A 16,855-nucleotide genomic window follows, 5' to 3' on the forward strand; every position below is an offset into this window, starting at 1 on the left:
AGTGCAAAAGCACATGTCGAAAAAACACTTTATCGCGTTCCATTTTTCACAAAGCAAAAGAAATTGTTGTTTAGGAAAATAATTGTGTATGCTGACTGAATGTTATCGAGAAATGTCGAAATTAATCACAAACTACCTGTTTCGTTAGTAATGACTACTAGAACTGTTTGCATTGCCATCTAACATTTGCGGGCGGAAACTAAGTTAAGGTCCTAATAGGACGATTAATTGTGTTAATTTGGATTATTGATTTGCTGACAAATTTAAAGAACATTTTCATCGTTTTAATTCCCAATAGCGTTGCGAAACGCGAAAGAAAATACATTCAAATCGTTTTTCAAACGAAGGTGTATACACATGGCGTCATGAACACCTGGCATTTTACAATTAAGACGTAAACCATTTTCGATATAATAGTTAAATGATTCTAGTTACAACGATCAGGTATATACGATACCCGGAGTAAATGTCGATTTCCCGATGTGCGCGAACGAGGCGTAATGTTGCAATTTACACAGCTTTTCTTTTTCGTTACGCCTTTTCTTCCGTTCCATCTGAACGCACAAATACTCGTAATCTGCAAACAGAAAATCTCGCGTTCCGTCGCGAGAATTCATGCCACACCTATGACTATGAGGAATAGTTATCGTTGGAGACGACATCACGACTATCCACGAGACGTTCGAAACACGATTTGTGACGACCGTCGCGGTAAATCTGATGCTTGCGCCAGCGTTTGCTCACGTGAAAAACAAATTTCTTCCATTAAAAAATTTTTCTTCTATTTCTGTTTCGTTCTATTCAAAGGAAAGAGATAAAAGTTCACGCTTGTAAATCAATAAAATTTGTTAATCAATCCGAATTAATTAATCATTATGTGTAAAATCAACAATAATATTTCATCGATTGACAAAATTAATTCCAAGCATGAAATGTAGCTTTTATAGATAAAACCTATTGCGTACACACGCTGTACAAAAAAAATCTCCAGTTGACTGGTAACTGAATAGAGGCCGTACGAAAGATTTGCTGAGGAAAAGTAGCATCTCTGTTACTATAACTAAAAACATTCGTCTGGACATTCCGCTGTATTAAAGCTCGACTGAGATAACTAGGAGCAATCGGTTGAAATCTCCTGAGGGAATCTTTCTATTCCTACAACTGAGTTTTTATCTGGTCCTCAAGTAACAGAAAATTTAGTTACACTAACAGAATTGTTTTTTCCGTATAGAATCAATTGGAATCGATATTTGTTGTGTCTAATAAACATTGCAAACCATGAACATTCTAACGACGCGCGTCAGTGAAACAATTTAAAGTTTAGTTGACAGATTTAATGAGAGAATTTGGTAACGATCGCGCGAATGTAAATGACAGGCGTATTACCTTGAGAGAAATATAATGGGTATTTATAATTTTTACCCATCTTCTCTCTCCCTCTCCCCCTTTCTCTCTCCTGAACTGTTGACAATTTATTAGTCGGCATCAATTAGTGGCCGTGCACGAAGCGTAAAATTTCAATTGGTTTCTACTTCTGCAACGTAATGTCCATTTACAATGCCTATATCTATTTTTATTGCTACATAATGATTTAATCATGTCGATGATGTATATGATGTAATATAGGATATAAATAGTAGGAAATAGGATAATAAAACGAGTCTATCACTTTATTACTTGCCTTCATCGCCGCGATCAGGAAGATACGATTTTTACATAAAACATTATTGAATTTCAATGTAATTATTCACTTATACATAGCTTATCTTTGTATCTAAAAAGAGATGTCAATCTGATGGATACGTTGCAAAAATTAGCAGACTAAGAAACCTGAGTTATCTTGCAGTGCAGACATTGATATGACGTTGATAGGCACACGATATGGTAACATTCTCAAATAAGTATATTATATCTCGCGAAAGCATAGTGAAAGTATAGACATCTATAAAATAAAACGGCAACTTTACTACGACGATGATTAATAAATCCACGATTGATTAACGTGCATTACCTATATCACAAGTCAAAGGATAATAATAAAGTTACATTAAGATCTGTGGCGAATAAACGTTTGCTTTCTTCGTTTTGGACATCGTAGCTACGAGTATTCACGCTGCCATATTCTGATCCTAAATTACTTTTTTCTTATAAACAAATGATCACAGGCGTAAAATTTTTTCATATTTGGTCAGTGCATATTTGGTGTGCAAATTTCCAAAATTACATAAATATACATTATATACTCGCCCATACAGCACCAAATGTATGAAATACATCCTAGAGACATTCCAGAGATAATGTGATATCTCTGGGATGTCTCCGGGATGTATTTCGGACATTTGTGCTGTATGGGTTGCACATACATAGTCTAACGAGTAAAATTACTTACGTTCAAATAATCCCAGAAATGATTAGTTCGATGTCGAAACGATGTCGAATCAATATCGATTTGACGATTTCAACATCGAATCGACATCATTTCGACGTCGATCGACGAGTGATTTCTCGTTGGGATGTCGTCGAAGTCAATATTAGATGAAATATTGGAGTAATATCTTGGAACATAATCGGGAACTTCTCTAATCTGGAATTTTTTACTGAAATCTATAAATATTATACATAAGACGAAGTGAACTTTTAATTGATATATAAATGATAAAAATTAAAGTACAGCTGTCACATACGCGCGTGCGCGCATACACACGTACATATGATTATATATGTGACCATATAAGGACAAAATGCATATATAATTTATATATAATTATTATATATTATATATATATATATATATATATATATATATATATATATATAATTATTATATATATATATAATTTGATATAATTACATATAATCATTTATTCTTGGCTTATAACAAATTATAGCCATTCATCACTTGAAACGAGTTAAACGAGTGTTAAAACGAGAAATTACTTGGACTTTAATCGCATCTAATTTTACATTATGTTAACTATAAATATGAATAATGATCGATGAAAAGTTCTTCACTTTCTTCAATCATAAATTAAAAATTTAAATCATAAATTAAATCATAAATTAAAAGTCTCAATCATAAATTGAAAGTCGCGATTTGAATTCGATGACAGGTGACAGATTCAAGATTAGATGTGCGATAAATCGTTTTAACTGTATATTGCGCATGCGCAGTATTATACTATCCGTTTGTAGAGAGAGAAAAAGAACAGATTCACTACATTCGCATTTTCGATGGCGAGAGAGAGAGAGAAACACTAGTTGGATTAATGATACAGGATCACAACTCAATATCCTCTTTTATTTCAAACGAAATGTCAGACATATTTGCACACGTCCTATGTCTTCCTCTGTGATAACAAGCTGTGTTCATATTGCATTTCATAACCTATAATAACATTTCACATTTTTCTATTTAATTATCAGTATCAAAAGAATACAGAATGTCATCCTCACATACAACTGAATTAACTGAGCAACTAGTTAAAGATTACTCGAGTTATGCAAAAGTAAACTGGGATGACCATGTAAGTATGACCTACTTGACATCAGCCTCTGTAGAAAACAGTGAATAATCAATCTCAATGATATTGATAATTTCCAGATGAAAAGTTTCCGTGATATTATTGAGGATACATTGATACGCTTAGAGGAGTTCCAGTCTATTGTCACAATGGTTAGAAAAAATAATAAATAATCATGAACAAATCAATATATACCAGTGTTTCACTTGCTATTTAAAATATTTCTGTCTCAAGGTGGAGAATGGGAACGCAGAATGCATGCAACAGCATCTTCCAAAGTTACAGCACATGAAGGATGGCATGGCAACTCTTCGCAAAAGGATAGATGCTCTGGAGCATGTTGTTGCTATGGCCAATATGAACTTAAACACATTAGAAGCTGCCATAGACAAAGCAGAAGCTGAGCTAGGTGTATCGGACAGATTATTTGGCATGCTGAATCCTTTATCATTTTTTGTAAGTATATACTTTACAATATATCTATAGTAACTGCCTGAACAAAATGAAGTTATATGTTATGTTTAGGAGAAAAACTAAACAATTGAAAATAAATATAATTGGCTCTTGTAACATTTCAGAAGAAAGTTCAAGAATCTATTGCCTCTGGTACCGTGCCAATATACAAATCACCACCAATTTACAGATCTGATGATTATTTCAAAAGAGATTGAAATATAAGTCAGCAAAGAAGGCATAGATTATAATGTACCTGCTGTTAGACTCTTGGAAAATTCTCTGTAAACCCCGATAGATTAGTTATATCTAGCTATATCTTTAAAGAAGAAAGGACAGATAGATATTTATGCTCACATTTTGCACATTTGTTAAACACTACAGTGATTAGCAACATTTATTCAGTTAACAATTTTTTATTTTTTACTCACTCTTTTTTCAATCATCAGCTGAATGATATCATCTTGTTAGATTTATGAATTGCAGAAATATTGCGAAACGATCATTCGGATATCTCACTGCAATTCCTAAGTCAGGTCCTAAGTAAGGTCCTCTCATATTTCCTGTATTACATAAAACAAAGTCCCACGGACAATTAATAGTTTCTAGAGATAATAGCGTATTTATTTTCGACGACAATATTATTACGATTGTTAAGATTACGCGTAAAAGCACTTTAACACGCGGCGGAGGTGCAGGTTTTTAATTGAGCTTTCTTCTCTCCCAGGAAACAACTTCCTCCTATGCAATGCCTCCATCTCATAATCGTCCCTATTCCACAAGTGACGCTGCATCCGGACCAGTTGCTCCACTGATCCCATATCTTTGGTTCTCTGCCGTTCTTTCCTGCCGAAATAACATTGCGCTGGTCAGGTCAATACGTAACTATCATCACTTGTTGTCACATCAAATATTAGTGATTGTATAGTGTTTCCTTCTTGGAGATACATAAGATGCAACTTTGTATATAAGAAGTAGATTGAAAAGATAAAACTTCAATTCGGTTACTGATACTCGTAGTTTCGCGAGTAATTGATACTTGGCTATCTGTTAATCGACGTATCAGACGGTTACTACAGGTAATTAACCTGCGGAAATTTCCACCCTATCACAAATAGTTTTATATGTACTTCAGTGACTGGCATTGTGGGCAGGTAAACTACGAACCGGTCCCGGTGAAAGTCACGATCGACGGCCTGCAGTCGCGTGACTCGCACCGATCCCACTCTGTCTGCCTCGTGTGGCTATGTATCCGTGATTTAATCGCGTGAATTTTTTCTTCGTGCAATCACAAACAAACCCAAATCTCGCAGATTCGTGCAAGAATGTTATATTGCAATCATAAAATACTAATTATGCTAATCATTAAGCTTGACAACAAAAATGTTACTGCGAGTAATCAGCGTCATGATTGAAAGTAGAAATTTTGATGAATTATGAAAATCTATGTCTGTTATGTATATAAATGTATATATAAAAATTGTAAAAAATTTGTATTTGATTTCGCGCGCGCGCGAATATCAAATTTTGTCGATAGTACAAGTATTTTGTCGATTGACAATATAGTTCTGCGATATACGTGTTATTCATTGAATTTCCTCGTTTTTAATTATAACAACATATTAAGCGTAATTAAGTCAGTGTGTTGAGAAGGCTGGTTCGATTTTCAATAAATGGCGTCACATACACATGACACATATATCACAGACAACAGTGCTTACTTGGCTGATGACTAATTCGTTTCCATTGAATCCAGTACAGTCAACAAATTTAACTCAAAAATCAAATTATCGAATTTTTGAGATATTCAAAATCTTTTAATTATATATTTCATTATATTACACAATAGAGAAATCATATTGCTTACTCGCTCGTTTCACCTGGATATTATTGTTCTCTTTGCGATTGTCGCCTGCGTCGCTATCGATATTATAAATTTTGCGTCGGAATTTATTCGATTTAATCTCCTGTGCGCTGTCGATTGTATTGACTACTAGAGTAGGAGTAATATTTGATAACGTGTTGGCAAATTCCACATTGACCCCTTTAGAGGCTGAAATTGAGATACTTTTTTATATATGAAAGAATAAAAATGATAAATATCTCCGCGAATCGTAGGTATTTCGGCAATCACCTATAAAAAACAGAAATATAAAAAAGTGAACAGAAATTAATCGAATTCTCGCCACTGACATACTCTTCGTGTTACCAGTTTTATAAAAAAGATGCGATGTATTCAATCCTTATTGCTTGTTAAATAAACCGAAGTTTTCAACAAATGACTGACGTCTTGTTATGTACACCGTGGTTACGAATAATCGTCGATATTCCTGTTACAGTCCACTAAAATTACTATTTAATTATAATATTTCAATTTTTAATAATTCAATTTATAATAATACTTCATTTATAATATTTCATTCATAATATTTAATATTCTCAAATGTAAATTAAATGTATATTAAGTATAACAATACGCATATCTTAATTCTGCTTTGCAAATAAGACACTTAAGAATTTAAAACACCAATTCCGCTTTGATTTAGTACAACAATGCCGAAGTATAAGCCTGAAATTTGTAAGTGGAGACATAATTGAAGATGCGTTTACGAATCGCGCTGGTAAATATCGCCGGTCATGATTTGATTCCGAGCCAGCCGAGGAGACCTTTCGTTTCGCAATCTTTAATACGGCAGCTTCTCATCTGCGCTTTCTTGAGACCTTCACTGCAATTTTCAGACAAGCAATGTCGCCAACGGACTTGGCGTCCTTGCCCGCAAGTCACGCTGCATGCACTCCAATTATTCCAATCGTCCCATGTACTAAGATCTAGAAGAAGGAACAAAAACTAAATTTTACATGTGCAATGTTAGCAAGTTAGTCTTAATTGTTACCCATTACTTGTATTTTTATCGCTCATCGATGCCGTTTTTTTTGCTGCGGCAACATTGCGTCTTCTCTCCTTTAATTCCGCTGCGATGGTTTTTCGATGCATACTGTTAGATTTACGTCGTCTCATAGGACGTTTGTGCTTGTGACTGAGCAACTTTCGCCGATAAATCGTATCGATGCTCGTGCGAAAGCGCGGGTGTAAATTCCTCCTTGCATTTTTACAACAACATTGTTGCGGCGTCAATTTCTCTTTTATTACCTGCACACGCAAATTATAGTGAAAAATTCGGTCGTAATGTAATGGAGATCTCTATTTCAAAATCGAGCTAACAATCGCCTTGTATTCGCACAAACCTGTAATTTGTTCGTCACAAATCGTTGAATAGAACAGTAACATGGCAGCAAGTGAATGTCCGAATAATTACTTCTTTCGTTACTATTAAAATACATTGGATTAATGCATAGATCGCGTCGACAAGTATCGATTTGATTTACGTTCTCATCAAAATGTTATTGTAACGGACTAACAAATTTTTTCATAAATAGCAATAAATAAACAAACTTCGACAATTTTGTCTGCTTTGCCTACTGTTAGAATTAACGTTTATATCGCGTCATGAAAAAACGTACACGTTACAATAATATTTTACGTATGTCATAATGAATAAAATTCAGAAACATATAACCTAACGATTTTACCTTTGGGACTCATTGGCCAGATCAGTTGCTGATACAATTATATAATTTTTTGGCCTACTATTTGCAAATACTCCAACTATACAGGATTTCGGAGATCTTGCAACCTCATAAATCGCACAATCGAAGACAATACTATATATTAATATTAATATAAGTAATACTCGCATATCATATTTTCGTCGCGTGATTATGAATACATGGAAATATCGAGTAGAAAATCTTCGGCTAAGTTCAGTATGAAGTATTAATAATAACGATACGTCTTTAGACGTATAATATTCTCGCTTGAAACAAACACACGCGTTTCTGTAAATAAGAGCACCAAACCATTTTGCAGATTATCATTTATTCTGCATCTACAATTTCTCGTCTTTTCAACGATATTTACATTTCCTTTTTATTTATTTTCAGAGTATTCTAGTGTAATTTACTACATTTACAATATAATATGCTCTCATATATCATTCATATTAATATCCTTACACACATTACAATTGTGTATCAGGAATTTCAGGAAAATATATACTTTGATAGATAAGCTATGAAATTTTGTAAAACAAAAAGAGGTTTATATAAAACAGGATATTAAGAATTTTGCAATAACAAGTGCAATAAAGATAACATTATAAAACACGTTATATTAATTGCTACTTTAAAAATATAAATATTGTAAGTAACATATTAAAATACTATCACTTGTTTAAGGGGATGCTGGATTCGAAAAATGTCGATAACGCAAATGTCACTAACACAATCACGCTATCCTTCTTGTATTTTTTTATACATACAGAACTTACATAAATATTGTTTTTTTTCACCATTCAGCAGAAAATCTAATCACGTATATACGTATATCTCGTATATGTATAGAAACTTTTCTGATATTCTTAAGTTCCTGAATTCAGATGCAAACAGGAATACAGCAATGTTCTTTAAAAATTTTCTGTTAATTTTGTGTGTCCAACACTTTTTGGTATGTACAAGTTACGGAACTTTTGGATTAGATAAATATTACGCTGATAGCTTGAAATTTTACATTTAAAATCTCTTTCGTTTTTGTCACATATTGAATAATGCTCCTATTTATTTTTGCACATACTTTCATTGCATAAAAAATTTGTAATTCTGTATAATCAATACGACGTAAATCTTGCAGAAAAATGTCAATATTCTGTCAGTAAAGTTTTCAGTTTCAGCATCCCCTTATATAATGAGAAATTAACAAAATATATATCTACACATCACATGTGTGATATAATACATATAATGATCATGTTTACTCTTTTTCCTATTTATTTTATATATATATATATATGTATTTCGAAAGGTCCGAGAATATTTAAAATTATGTATCAATAAAATATATATGCAATATAAAAATATACGCACCTATGTTAACTTATTCTATTTGGAGATCAAAGCATAAATCGGAGTTAATCAGTAAAATATACTCTAATCTATATAGTATCAATAAATATCGAGTTATTAGTCAAGTACACAGAAATATCTGTGTGTCATTTGAGCGTGAATGATAGTTCATGGATTCAATACGTCGTAAAGCCTGAGTCTGATTGTTTATGGTATTTTGTATACGCGCATTGTGTTGACAGATTCTAACATCGATACATTTCTGTAAGAGAAACATTGTACTAATATGTCGATAATATGTCAAATTTACTGACATTAAAGTCTAAAGAAAGCCTTATGCGCTCGACCATTTGGTATTTGACCTTGTAGTCTCAATCTGCGGACAGCTTCTCGCAGATGCTTTGGCTGTAGTGGGCCAGTTTCATCGTGACGTTCCATAACATCCAAAGCTGCGCGACAATCAAAATAATTTAGTCAGTAATATATCTATTATTTCAATAAGTTCAATGAACTTTATTATGAGAAAAAGTTATACCCTCTTCGACGATTTCACCAACAAATACTTTGGCAATCCCTGACATAGCTATGACAACATTTTGAGACACTGAACAACCCGTTATCGTTTGCATGATCTGAAATATAAATTGTCAATATAATGTATTTTTTTTTAATTACGGATTGCTATTTTTCTACTAAAGATTCTAATTGAAGATACGATACCCTTTTTATAGCTGCTTTTGGAAATGCGGCGCGTCTGTACATTTCATATCTATTCAGCTGATCCTCAGTGAAGTTGGATACTAACACCCTGTTAAAATAATATTATGATTATTAAATACATTTTCTAAGTAGTATGCATTGTACATATACTTAAATACAAATACATACTGCATCTTTTCTCTTTCCTCTTCTTCTAATTCCTTCTTGCTTTTTTCCTTACTTTCTCTTCTTTCTTTAGAGCCAATTGGTTTTGCACGTGGTAATATTATATCATTGCCGAATATATCTTCAGGAGTCTGGTCTTCTTCCTTTGATTCAATCTCGTGCTTTACAACTTCTATCTGATCCTCTATAACTGGTGCCACAGAATTCGATGTCATCTCTTCAGTATCTGACTGTGACTGAGAGCTTGTTGCATCTGATTCTGCCTGCAATATTATTAACCTACTTAGAATACTGTTAACACATAAAAATTATGAATTTTAACCTTTAAACATCACTTATACCTTAACTTGCATACCATCAACACTTACAACCTCAATATTTTTAGGTGCTATATTTTGTAAGAGGTTGTCTTTGTTATGTTTTTCATCAACATCCATATGTTCACTTTCATTTCCAGAATCTTCCTTCCCAAAGATATTTTCCATTATAACTTATAAAAATAATAACTCAGTAAATATCAACTAATAGAAACATCAATTTCCTACTCAACAACGTAATTATTACATAGCACATGCATTATATTACATTTATATTGCTCAGTAATTATAATATTGATGTTGTGTTACTTATAATTAGTGTTTACTAGGAAATAGTAAATATGCATACACATATATATGGATATACAATATGTTTATGCAATGTTTTTACACATATATTATAAATGTATCATAAATATATGTTAGCAAGCAATATCATTTATTTCTATAAAATATATAAATACAACCATGTAAAATATTAATATAAATGAAATTTTGTGCAATGTTTTTTATCAGGACAAAATATATTTCATGACTTAATATTATACATCGTAGTAATACAATAAACAATATTCTATTGTTTATTGTAATAAAATAAACAATGTTCTGTGCACTGTTATGCATTCTGTGTTATTTACAGGAAATAAAGTAATGAGCGTTAGTTTATTGATACACAACGCGTTTAGGTTAGAAAGTTATGTTACATATACATGTGCATGATAAATGTATGTAACATGAATAAAAATATCAAATTTAATGCGAGTTATTAATTTCTACAACTTACCGTGATAAAATAATATATATTTTCTGTCACTAATATTAAAACAGACTTTGACAATGAATATCGTTCATGCAACGAACGTACACAATTGTAGAACAGCTGTTTCTACTTAGCAATGACGTCATCGTCGGCAGCATTCTACTACGCTATGCAATGCCAAGTCTGTAACACGTATCTATTTCGTTCATATCTTTTGTATAACATTACAACGAGAGAAACGTTTGCGACAAATTGATATATTTTGCGCAATTGGACCGCGGAATCGCGTGAAATCTTACTACTATATCGTTATATATTGTAGCTAAATATCCCATAAGACGGGAAATATTTCTTCTAACAATGTTATACAAAGCATATAAATATAATTAAGCTTCACATATAACATATTCATGAGAAAAATAATGTTGAAAAGGGCGCTAAGTAAAGTCTCGCGTATTACAATTTAAATCGAGCGCATTTTTTCTTTGTATTATGCTTTAAAATTTTGTGAGCCAATGACCGGTAAGTGTCCTCAGCCAATAGAATTGTTTCTTTTCCAAAGCACTTCTTGAACTGGCATACTAGTGCAATAAGTTAGAATGAGATATTTTATATTGTTTCACTCTAACCTCCCAAACAGCACAGGTCTCCACAGGATATCCTAAAGATGTTCTAAGAACGTCCTACGTCTTGAGAACATCTCCTGGAGATTTTGTGCTGTTTACGTTATTGCACTGATGTGTACCAATTCAGGAAGTGCTTTGAAAATGAAACAGCCCTATTGGCTGAGGACACTTGCCCTAAAGGCTTGTCATTGGTTCACATTTGAATTTGATATCTCAATCATCGCCATATTGGTAGTCGGAACGGTTCGCTGCTGGGTAGTTGGGTTCGTCAAGCCGTCCCGTATTTTCGTAATTTGAATCCATCTGAAGTGAGTCTCGCACGCAAATTATCATCGAGATTGTGAGCAATAAGTTTCTCGCGTTCGTCATGACAAAATACTACCATATAACCGCCGGTAGTGAGTGTCTCGGAAATGTCAAGTAAAGTGGCGCGCAATTGCCAGGTTATGGTAGTTCGGCAGTTCAAACCGTCGCCTGTTTGATTAGTCTCGTGAATTATTCTCAAGGAAGAGTGATGAGTAAATAAGTTTCGTACGTCTCTCGTAACGGAATATTCTTAAGAATACGTCGAAAATGGGTATGTCGCAGGAGCTTGTCGAGAGTTTTGAGTGAAGTGCGCGCATATTGATACTTCGAGTATCTCAATATCGCCATGTATCTGATATATATCAACGGCAGTTAGAAATGGATATGGCGGAGTGTTAACACGGATTCGTCGAGCCGCTCTGTGTTGCTCGCGATTTTGGTTCATTAAAAGCGAGTCCCGCGCGCGCGAGTTGTCGAGATTGTCGAAATCGGTTTCGCGCGTATGTTGCTGCAGAATATCGTCGAGCAGTCGCCGAAAGTGAATATTACACGCCTGGAAATACTGAGCAAAGTAACGCGCGATTGCCAGAGTAGTTCGGCAGTTCAAATCGGAAGTACTGCAGTGCCAGTGTCAACGGCATGGAATAAATTCCACTTGACATCAGGCTCGACAAGGAAAAGTCGGTGAGTGCTGCAGATCATAACTATAGCAAATAATTTCGCAGAAATATATCATTGCCTTGCAGTCGTATATCTTTATATCTTTTTCATCTCAAGTGTCACGAAAAAGTACTAGTAATGTCCAAGAACAGTCGATAATATCAGCGTATTTACATATTATTTCCGGTTTCCTAATCTCTCTCTCTCTCTCTCTCTCTCTCTCTCTCTCTCTCTTCCTCTTTTCATTCGTGAGATGTTAGTCAAAGAAACAGCAGCGCAAGAAATAGTCTTTCCTATTCCCGGCGTTTGTTTACCGTCGAGACATCTATGTATTTACCGCGGCGGCGTGCCAAGATGAACGCTAGGCTCGATGAAAACAGCGGCGCGTTACGCCGTCGAGAGAGGACGCCGGGTGGCCATTGGTTGCGCATGCCGGCCGCGCGGTGGCGCCGGCAGGCTGTAGCGTGAGCGCGAGACGGGCGGGCAGACAGGCCGCCGACGGTGTCACGACGCCGTGCCGAGTATTTGTCAATATCTGGTCGCGCTCGAGATTTTCGGCGTCCTGCGTGGAAAGCGCGCGCGTGCACCGCGTCAACGTCCCGCGTCCGTGTTCTCTCCGCGCCGCGAAGGCCGTGCGCCTCGTGCTCCAGTTACCGTGCAAGTACGTGGATCGTTCTGCCGCTCTCGTTCGTTCGCGTCTTCCCCGGCTCTCTCGAGAGGCTCCCTCCTGGCGTTTACACGAACGAACGGCGGGCGCTGCGAACCTGGCCGAGCGAGTTCGGGAGTGCGCGCAAGTACGATACCCTATACGTGCGAGTCTGTTCACGCGAGTGACGATATCACTGAGGGGGCGGACGACGACGACGGTATACACAGTGTACGCAACGTATCTCGCGGATAATACCGTGACAGCAGCAGCCGCAGGGAGCGGCGGTCGGTCGTGATACTCAGCCACGGAGCGTCCTCCTGCCGACGAATGCGGTCCACGGCCGGGTATTAAGATGTGAGTGCACTTGCAGTATATACCGCGCGTCGTTTTCTCTTTCTTGCTCTCAGTTTTTCTCTTTCTCTCTCTCTCTTCTTTCTCTCTCTCACACACACTCTCGCTCACTCTCGCTTTCTCGCTCACTCGCTCGCGAGCACGAGCGAGCCAAATCGCGGACAAGACGTGGTGAGCGCCCTATGAGAGAAAGGGTTTCGTTGACGGCCGTCGGGCTCTCGGCCACGGCCTCGTCGACGTATTGTTATAAACACAGACCGGTTCGCCGTGCAGCACAGCTCGTACTGTACAGTATTCTGCATGCGTGTGTATGAGTGCGTGTATACTGGGTGCTCCAAAATAGACGGAAAGATGGTCGCATAGCGTCCTCCATCCTCGTGGTACTCGAAGCAAATATTTACTTTGTAAAAAATCGTCGAGTTTTTTTCAAATTTCGACATTCGATATCTCATGACTAAGCCATAAATAATGCAGAGGATACTCTTTCAAGGTAAATTGTGCTCGTCGCGACTTCATCATGAAAATCATGCTTTATTTCTATTTTTGTTCCCGAAACTTGATATACAGAAGATCCTTTTGTTCTTATAGCTCCAAAAATTTATGAGCATTTTGCCGATTTTGTTGGCAAAACTTTAGGCCAAATTTCGCGGCGTTTTCGAAGGAACAAGCTTATGTGTGTACTTTTCATCAATTCTTGGATACCTTGTATACGTCGCCTATGCTCGCGTGTGCATGCGCGTTGGTATGAGTGCGCGCGCTGCTTATTCGTATAATCCCACACATATACGTTCTCTCTCTTTCTCCCTCTCTCTCTCTCTCTCTCTCTCTCTCTCTTTCTTTCTCTCTCACTTTCTGTGTTCTGTCTCTTCTCTCCTCTTTTCCGATTCTCTCTCTCTTTTTCTCTAGCGCCATATTTAAGGGGATATACGTGACAGGTACGTGCTCACGGAACCGGTCGATCGACACTTTGGATGCCGTTTTTTGCGAAGGGCCGATCTATCCTCTTTTCCTTCTCCTCTCCGTTTTTTCTATCCTTACCTCTCTATAACCTTCGCCTTTCCGTTGCGATTCGCTTTCACGGAGATGCTACATAGAACAGAGAAGTAGAGTATGATATGATATACTTACCCGTTATCATCCTTATCCATTTCCCAGATAATTAAATTGGATTGCTCTTTGACTAACTCCAAGTCTCTGACTAACTCCATAATCATACTCGGCCTCAGCACTTGGACATAACAAATTACTGCATTGAATTAATGTGATATTAACTGTGTGCGCGCGTGTGTGGCTATTCATTTTATATGATCATCATAATCGATATTTATAGTGTTAACATACTTTATGCACACAGTCAATTTCTTACTCGTATATCGTATCCAGTTCAAAGTGGATATTTCAATTCGAACGAAATGTCACGTTTTCGAAATCAAGTTCTCGACGAAATGAGCAGTTGTTATGCAGAGATTATGCTCGAATATATCGTAAAAAATTTCGAATATTGAGTGCGTGTTTCTACATCGTTTTGAAAGCGCCTTACGCAACACGAACGCATTGAATCGATGCAATCCGATTTAATTGATTTGAGTTTGGATCCGGGAAACGGACGAACGGCTTAAGCTCGGTCCACACGGAAGCGCGTCTAAGCGAGGCCGCGAAGAGAGTCCACGCTAGTCGGCCCTTATCTTCGGACCACCCTGGACGCGTATATATCTCGAACGCTGCATCTACCTGTCGACGTATAAGGCGTGCTGTCTGGGGGGATACAAAACTGAAGGTGGACGGTCGTTGGCCGGGAGAGAAACGACCTGAGTCTCGTACCGGGAGACTGAGCGAAATAGAGAACGGGAGAGCGAGAAAGCGAGCCTGTTTTACGACGGAGCTACGCTCCGCCAATTCTCTCCGCGAGCGTTTTCAGAGGCGTGGTGGGAAAGCCGCGATGATGATCGCGTCGGCCTGTACGATGCGTTATATTCGATTCGTACTTTGAGATTGATCGCGTCCAATTAGACAATGCGCAAAATTAATTATTGTTTTGTGTCTCGCTCGTGTAATATGACGCGGCGCGTAAGAGGCTAAGCGGTAAAAGCCATCACACACAAAATTTCGTAAGAACTTAAAACGTAAGCGTAAAGAAATCGACCAATCCCAATCGAGCACTCGGCTCTTCGTAACCCATCCATTATTACGAAGAGCCGAATACTCGATTGGGATTGGTCGATTTCTTTACGCTTACGATTTAAGTTCTTACGAAATTTTGTGTGTGATGGCCTTAACTTCGGTAAATCGATACGCTTAGCGTCACGTACGCGCGATAAGAACATTATCTATACACTGGACTCCTTTTGTTTTCTCTCAAACGGTCAGAAAATATCAGTCAAAAAATTCTAAAATTACAGACCGGATACAGCGATACCGGATGGAGTTACTTCAGTTTTCGTCATATAGCTTCGGATCGTAAACTTCAATTTTATTAGTTGTGTCAGAAAAGATAGGGTTTTCTGAAGAATTTTTTATATTGCTTATTCTGTTGCACTTCCTGATTAAAACAGGTAGCATACACTATATTACATCATGTGATTACACGATTACATATTGTGTAATTACGTGATTGAATATTCCTGCTTCTTATATTTACTACACTTATCAGTTTCATGTTAAACTTCATCTTGTTCCTCCGTTATTGAATTCATTTGTATTTAATTAGATGTTATATTTTCTTATTCTCGTTTTTTCGATTTTATTGCTTTCATAGACAAAGATGTTTATTTTGGAAGATTTGTTTCCCTGATTTGAAACTTTCTTCTATTGTTCTTGCTTCGTTTTCACTTTGATCCATCCTGACTTGGTCCATCTCGGCTCGAATATGAATTTTTCGATTAATATCGATCTATTGTAAACGACCAACTTGGAAAATGTTATCTCAAATGTCGCATCTCGTTTGAGCCTTTCTTGTTGTTAATTTTATTTATTGTCACTTTCAGTTATATCGTAATGTTACATCCGTTTTGTATCGTAGAACGTGTCTCTCACTAAATATAACAGCAATATTACAGAGAAATATACGCGGAGAGATCAGAGATAGACGTTATACTCTCGACTAGGAAATATTGATATGTGGTCCAATACGTTAAAAAAGTGTGTGTCTGGCTATATAATATATAGCCGAACAAAATATATAAATTTTCTTCAGTTTTGTTACGTTTCTAATATTGCAGGAATAAACTGTCAGTAAGGTCTATTTTGCTAAGAAATATACACTGACAGAAAAAATATCTGAAAAATAAAAATTATTTATTTACGGTGGATAATATATATATATATATATATATATATATATATATATATATATATATATATATATATAT

The 16,855-nt window shown here is 36.1% G+C and overlaps 5 protein-coding genes and 1 long non-coding RNA gene across 9 annotated transcripts in view; 2 read left to right on the top strand and 4 right to left on the bottom strand.

Moving 5' to 3' along the window:
* The window catches only part of LOC116842803 (putative fatty acyl-CoA reductase CG5065), a 17,592-nt gene extending 14,910 nt beyond the window's left edge, over positions 1-2,682 (bottom strand). Inside the window, exon 1 of the mRNA XM_032812506.1 lies at positions 2,390-2,682. The gene's annotated coding sequence lies outside the window, so the exon portion shown is untranslated. The remainder of the gene's footprint in view (positions 1-2,389) is intronic.
* A 489-nt stretch (positions 2,683-3,171) lies between these two features.
* LOC116842799 (biogenesis of lysosome-related organelles complex 1 subunit 4) lies at positions 3,172-4,973 on the top strand. Its single transcript, XM_032812501.1, has 4 exons — positions 3,172-3,524; positions 3,602-3,673; positions 3,756-3,977; positions 4,100-4,973. The coding sequence occupies exons 1-4, from the start codon at positions 3,441-3,443 to the stop codon at positions 4,190-4,192; spliced, it is 471 nt and encodes a 156-aa protein (XP_032668392.1). The 5' UTR covers positions 3,172-3,440; the 3' UTR covers positions 4,193-4,973.
* Positions 4,100-5,373, bottom strand: LOC116842800. Its single transcript, XR_004377774.1, has 2 exons — positions 4,623-5,373; positions 4,100-4,537 (listed from the first exon to the last, which is right to left on the bottom strand). It is a non-coding gene; the product is annotated as an uncharacterized LOC116842800 (long non-coding RNA).
* A 991-nt stretch (positions 5,374-6,364) lies between these two features.
* LOC116842798 (A disintegrin and metalloproteinase with thrombospondin motifs adt-2) lies at positions 6,365-8,687 on the bottom strand. The gene is made up of 3 exons (XM_032812500.1): positions 7,221-8,687; positions 6,876-7,125; positions 6,365-6,803 (listed from the first exon to the last, which is right to left on the bottom strand). The coding sequence occupies exons 1-3, from the start codon at positions 7,314-7,316 to the stop codon at positions 6,610-6,612; spliced, it is 540 nt and encodes a 179-aa protein (XP_032668391.1). The 5' UTR covers positions 7,317-8,687; the 3' UTR covers positions 6,365-6,609.
* Positions 8,688-8,845: 158 nt separating this feature from the next.
* Positions 8,846-11,401, bottom strand: LOC116842784 (transcription initiation factor TFIID subunit 11). Of its 3 annotated transcripts, none has more exons than XM_032812477.1 (6): positions 10,920-11,401; positions 10,160-10,278; positions 9,822-10,081; positions 9,654-9,741; positions 9,469-9,565; positions 8,846-9,382 (listed from the first exon to the last, which is right to left on the bottom strand). In XM_032812477.1, exons 2-6 carry the CDS (start codon positions 10,253-10,255, stop codon positions 9,249-9,251), a joined length of 675 nt encoding a protein of 224 aa, XP_032668368.1. In that variant the 5' UTR covers positions 10,256-10,278; positions 10,920-11,401; the 3' UTR covers positions 8,846-9,248. The 3 variants fall into 3 exon arrangements, with proteins under 3 accessions (XP_032668368.1, XP_032668367.1, XP_032668369.1); XM_032812476.1 differs by having other exon boundaries at positions 10,160-10,308; positions 10,920-11,320; XM_032812478.1 differs by lacking the exon at positions 10,920-11,401 and having other exon boundaries at positions 10,174-10,309.
* A 463-nt stretch (positions 11,402-11,864) lies between these two features.
* LOC116842782 (serine/threonine-protein kinase tricorner) overlaps positions 11,865-16,855 on the top strand; it is a 193,077-nt gene continuing 188,086 nt past the window's right edge. The window contains exon 1 of one of the 2 annotated variants that reach the window (XM_032812461.1): positions 11,865-12,511. In XM_032812461.1, the coding sequence (XP_032668352.1) occupies positions 12,330-12,511 (182 nt within the window). In that variant the 5' untranslated portion in view covers positions 11,865-12,329. Of the gene's footprint in view, positions 12,512-12,970; positions 13,491-16,855 lie in introns of those variants that run through there. The other variant, XM_032812463.1, reaches the window with a different exon arrangement.

The sequence above is a fragment of the Odontomachus brunneus genome, unplaced genomic scaffold, assembly GCF_010583005.1.
Source record: "Odontomachus brunneus isolate Ranch 3 - 2012 unplaced genomic scaffold, Obru_v1 Obru_scaffold_027, whole genome shotgun sequence".
Taxonomy (NCBI): domain Eukaryota; kingdom Metazoa; phylum Arthropoda; class Insecta; order Hymenoptera; family Formicidae; genus Odontomachus; species Odontomachus brunneus.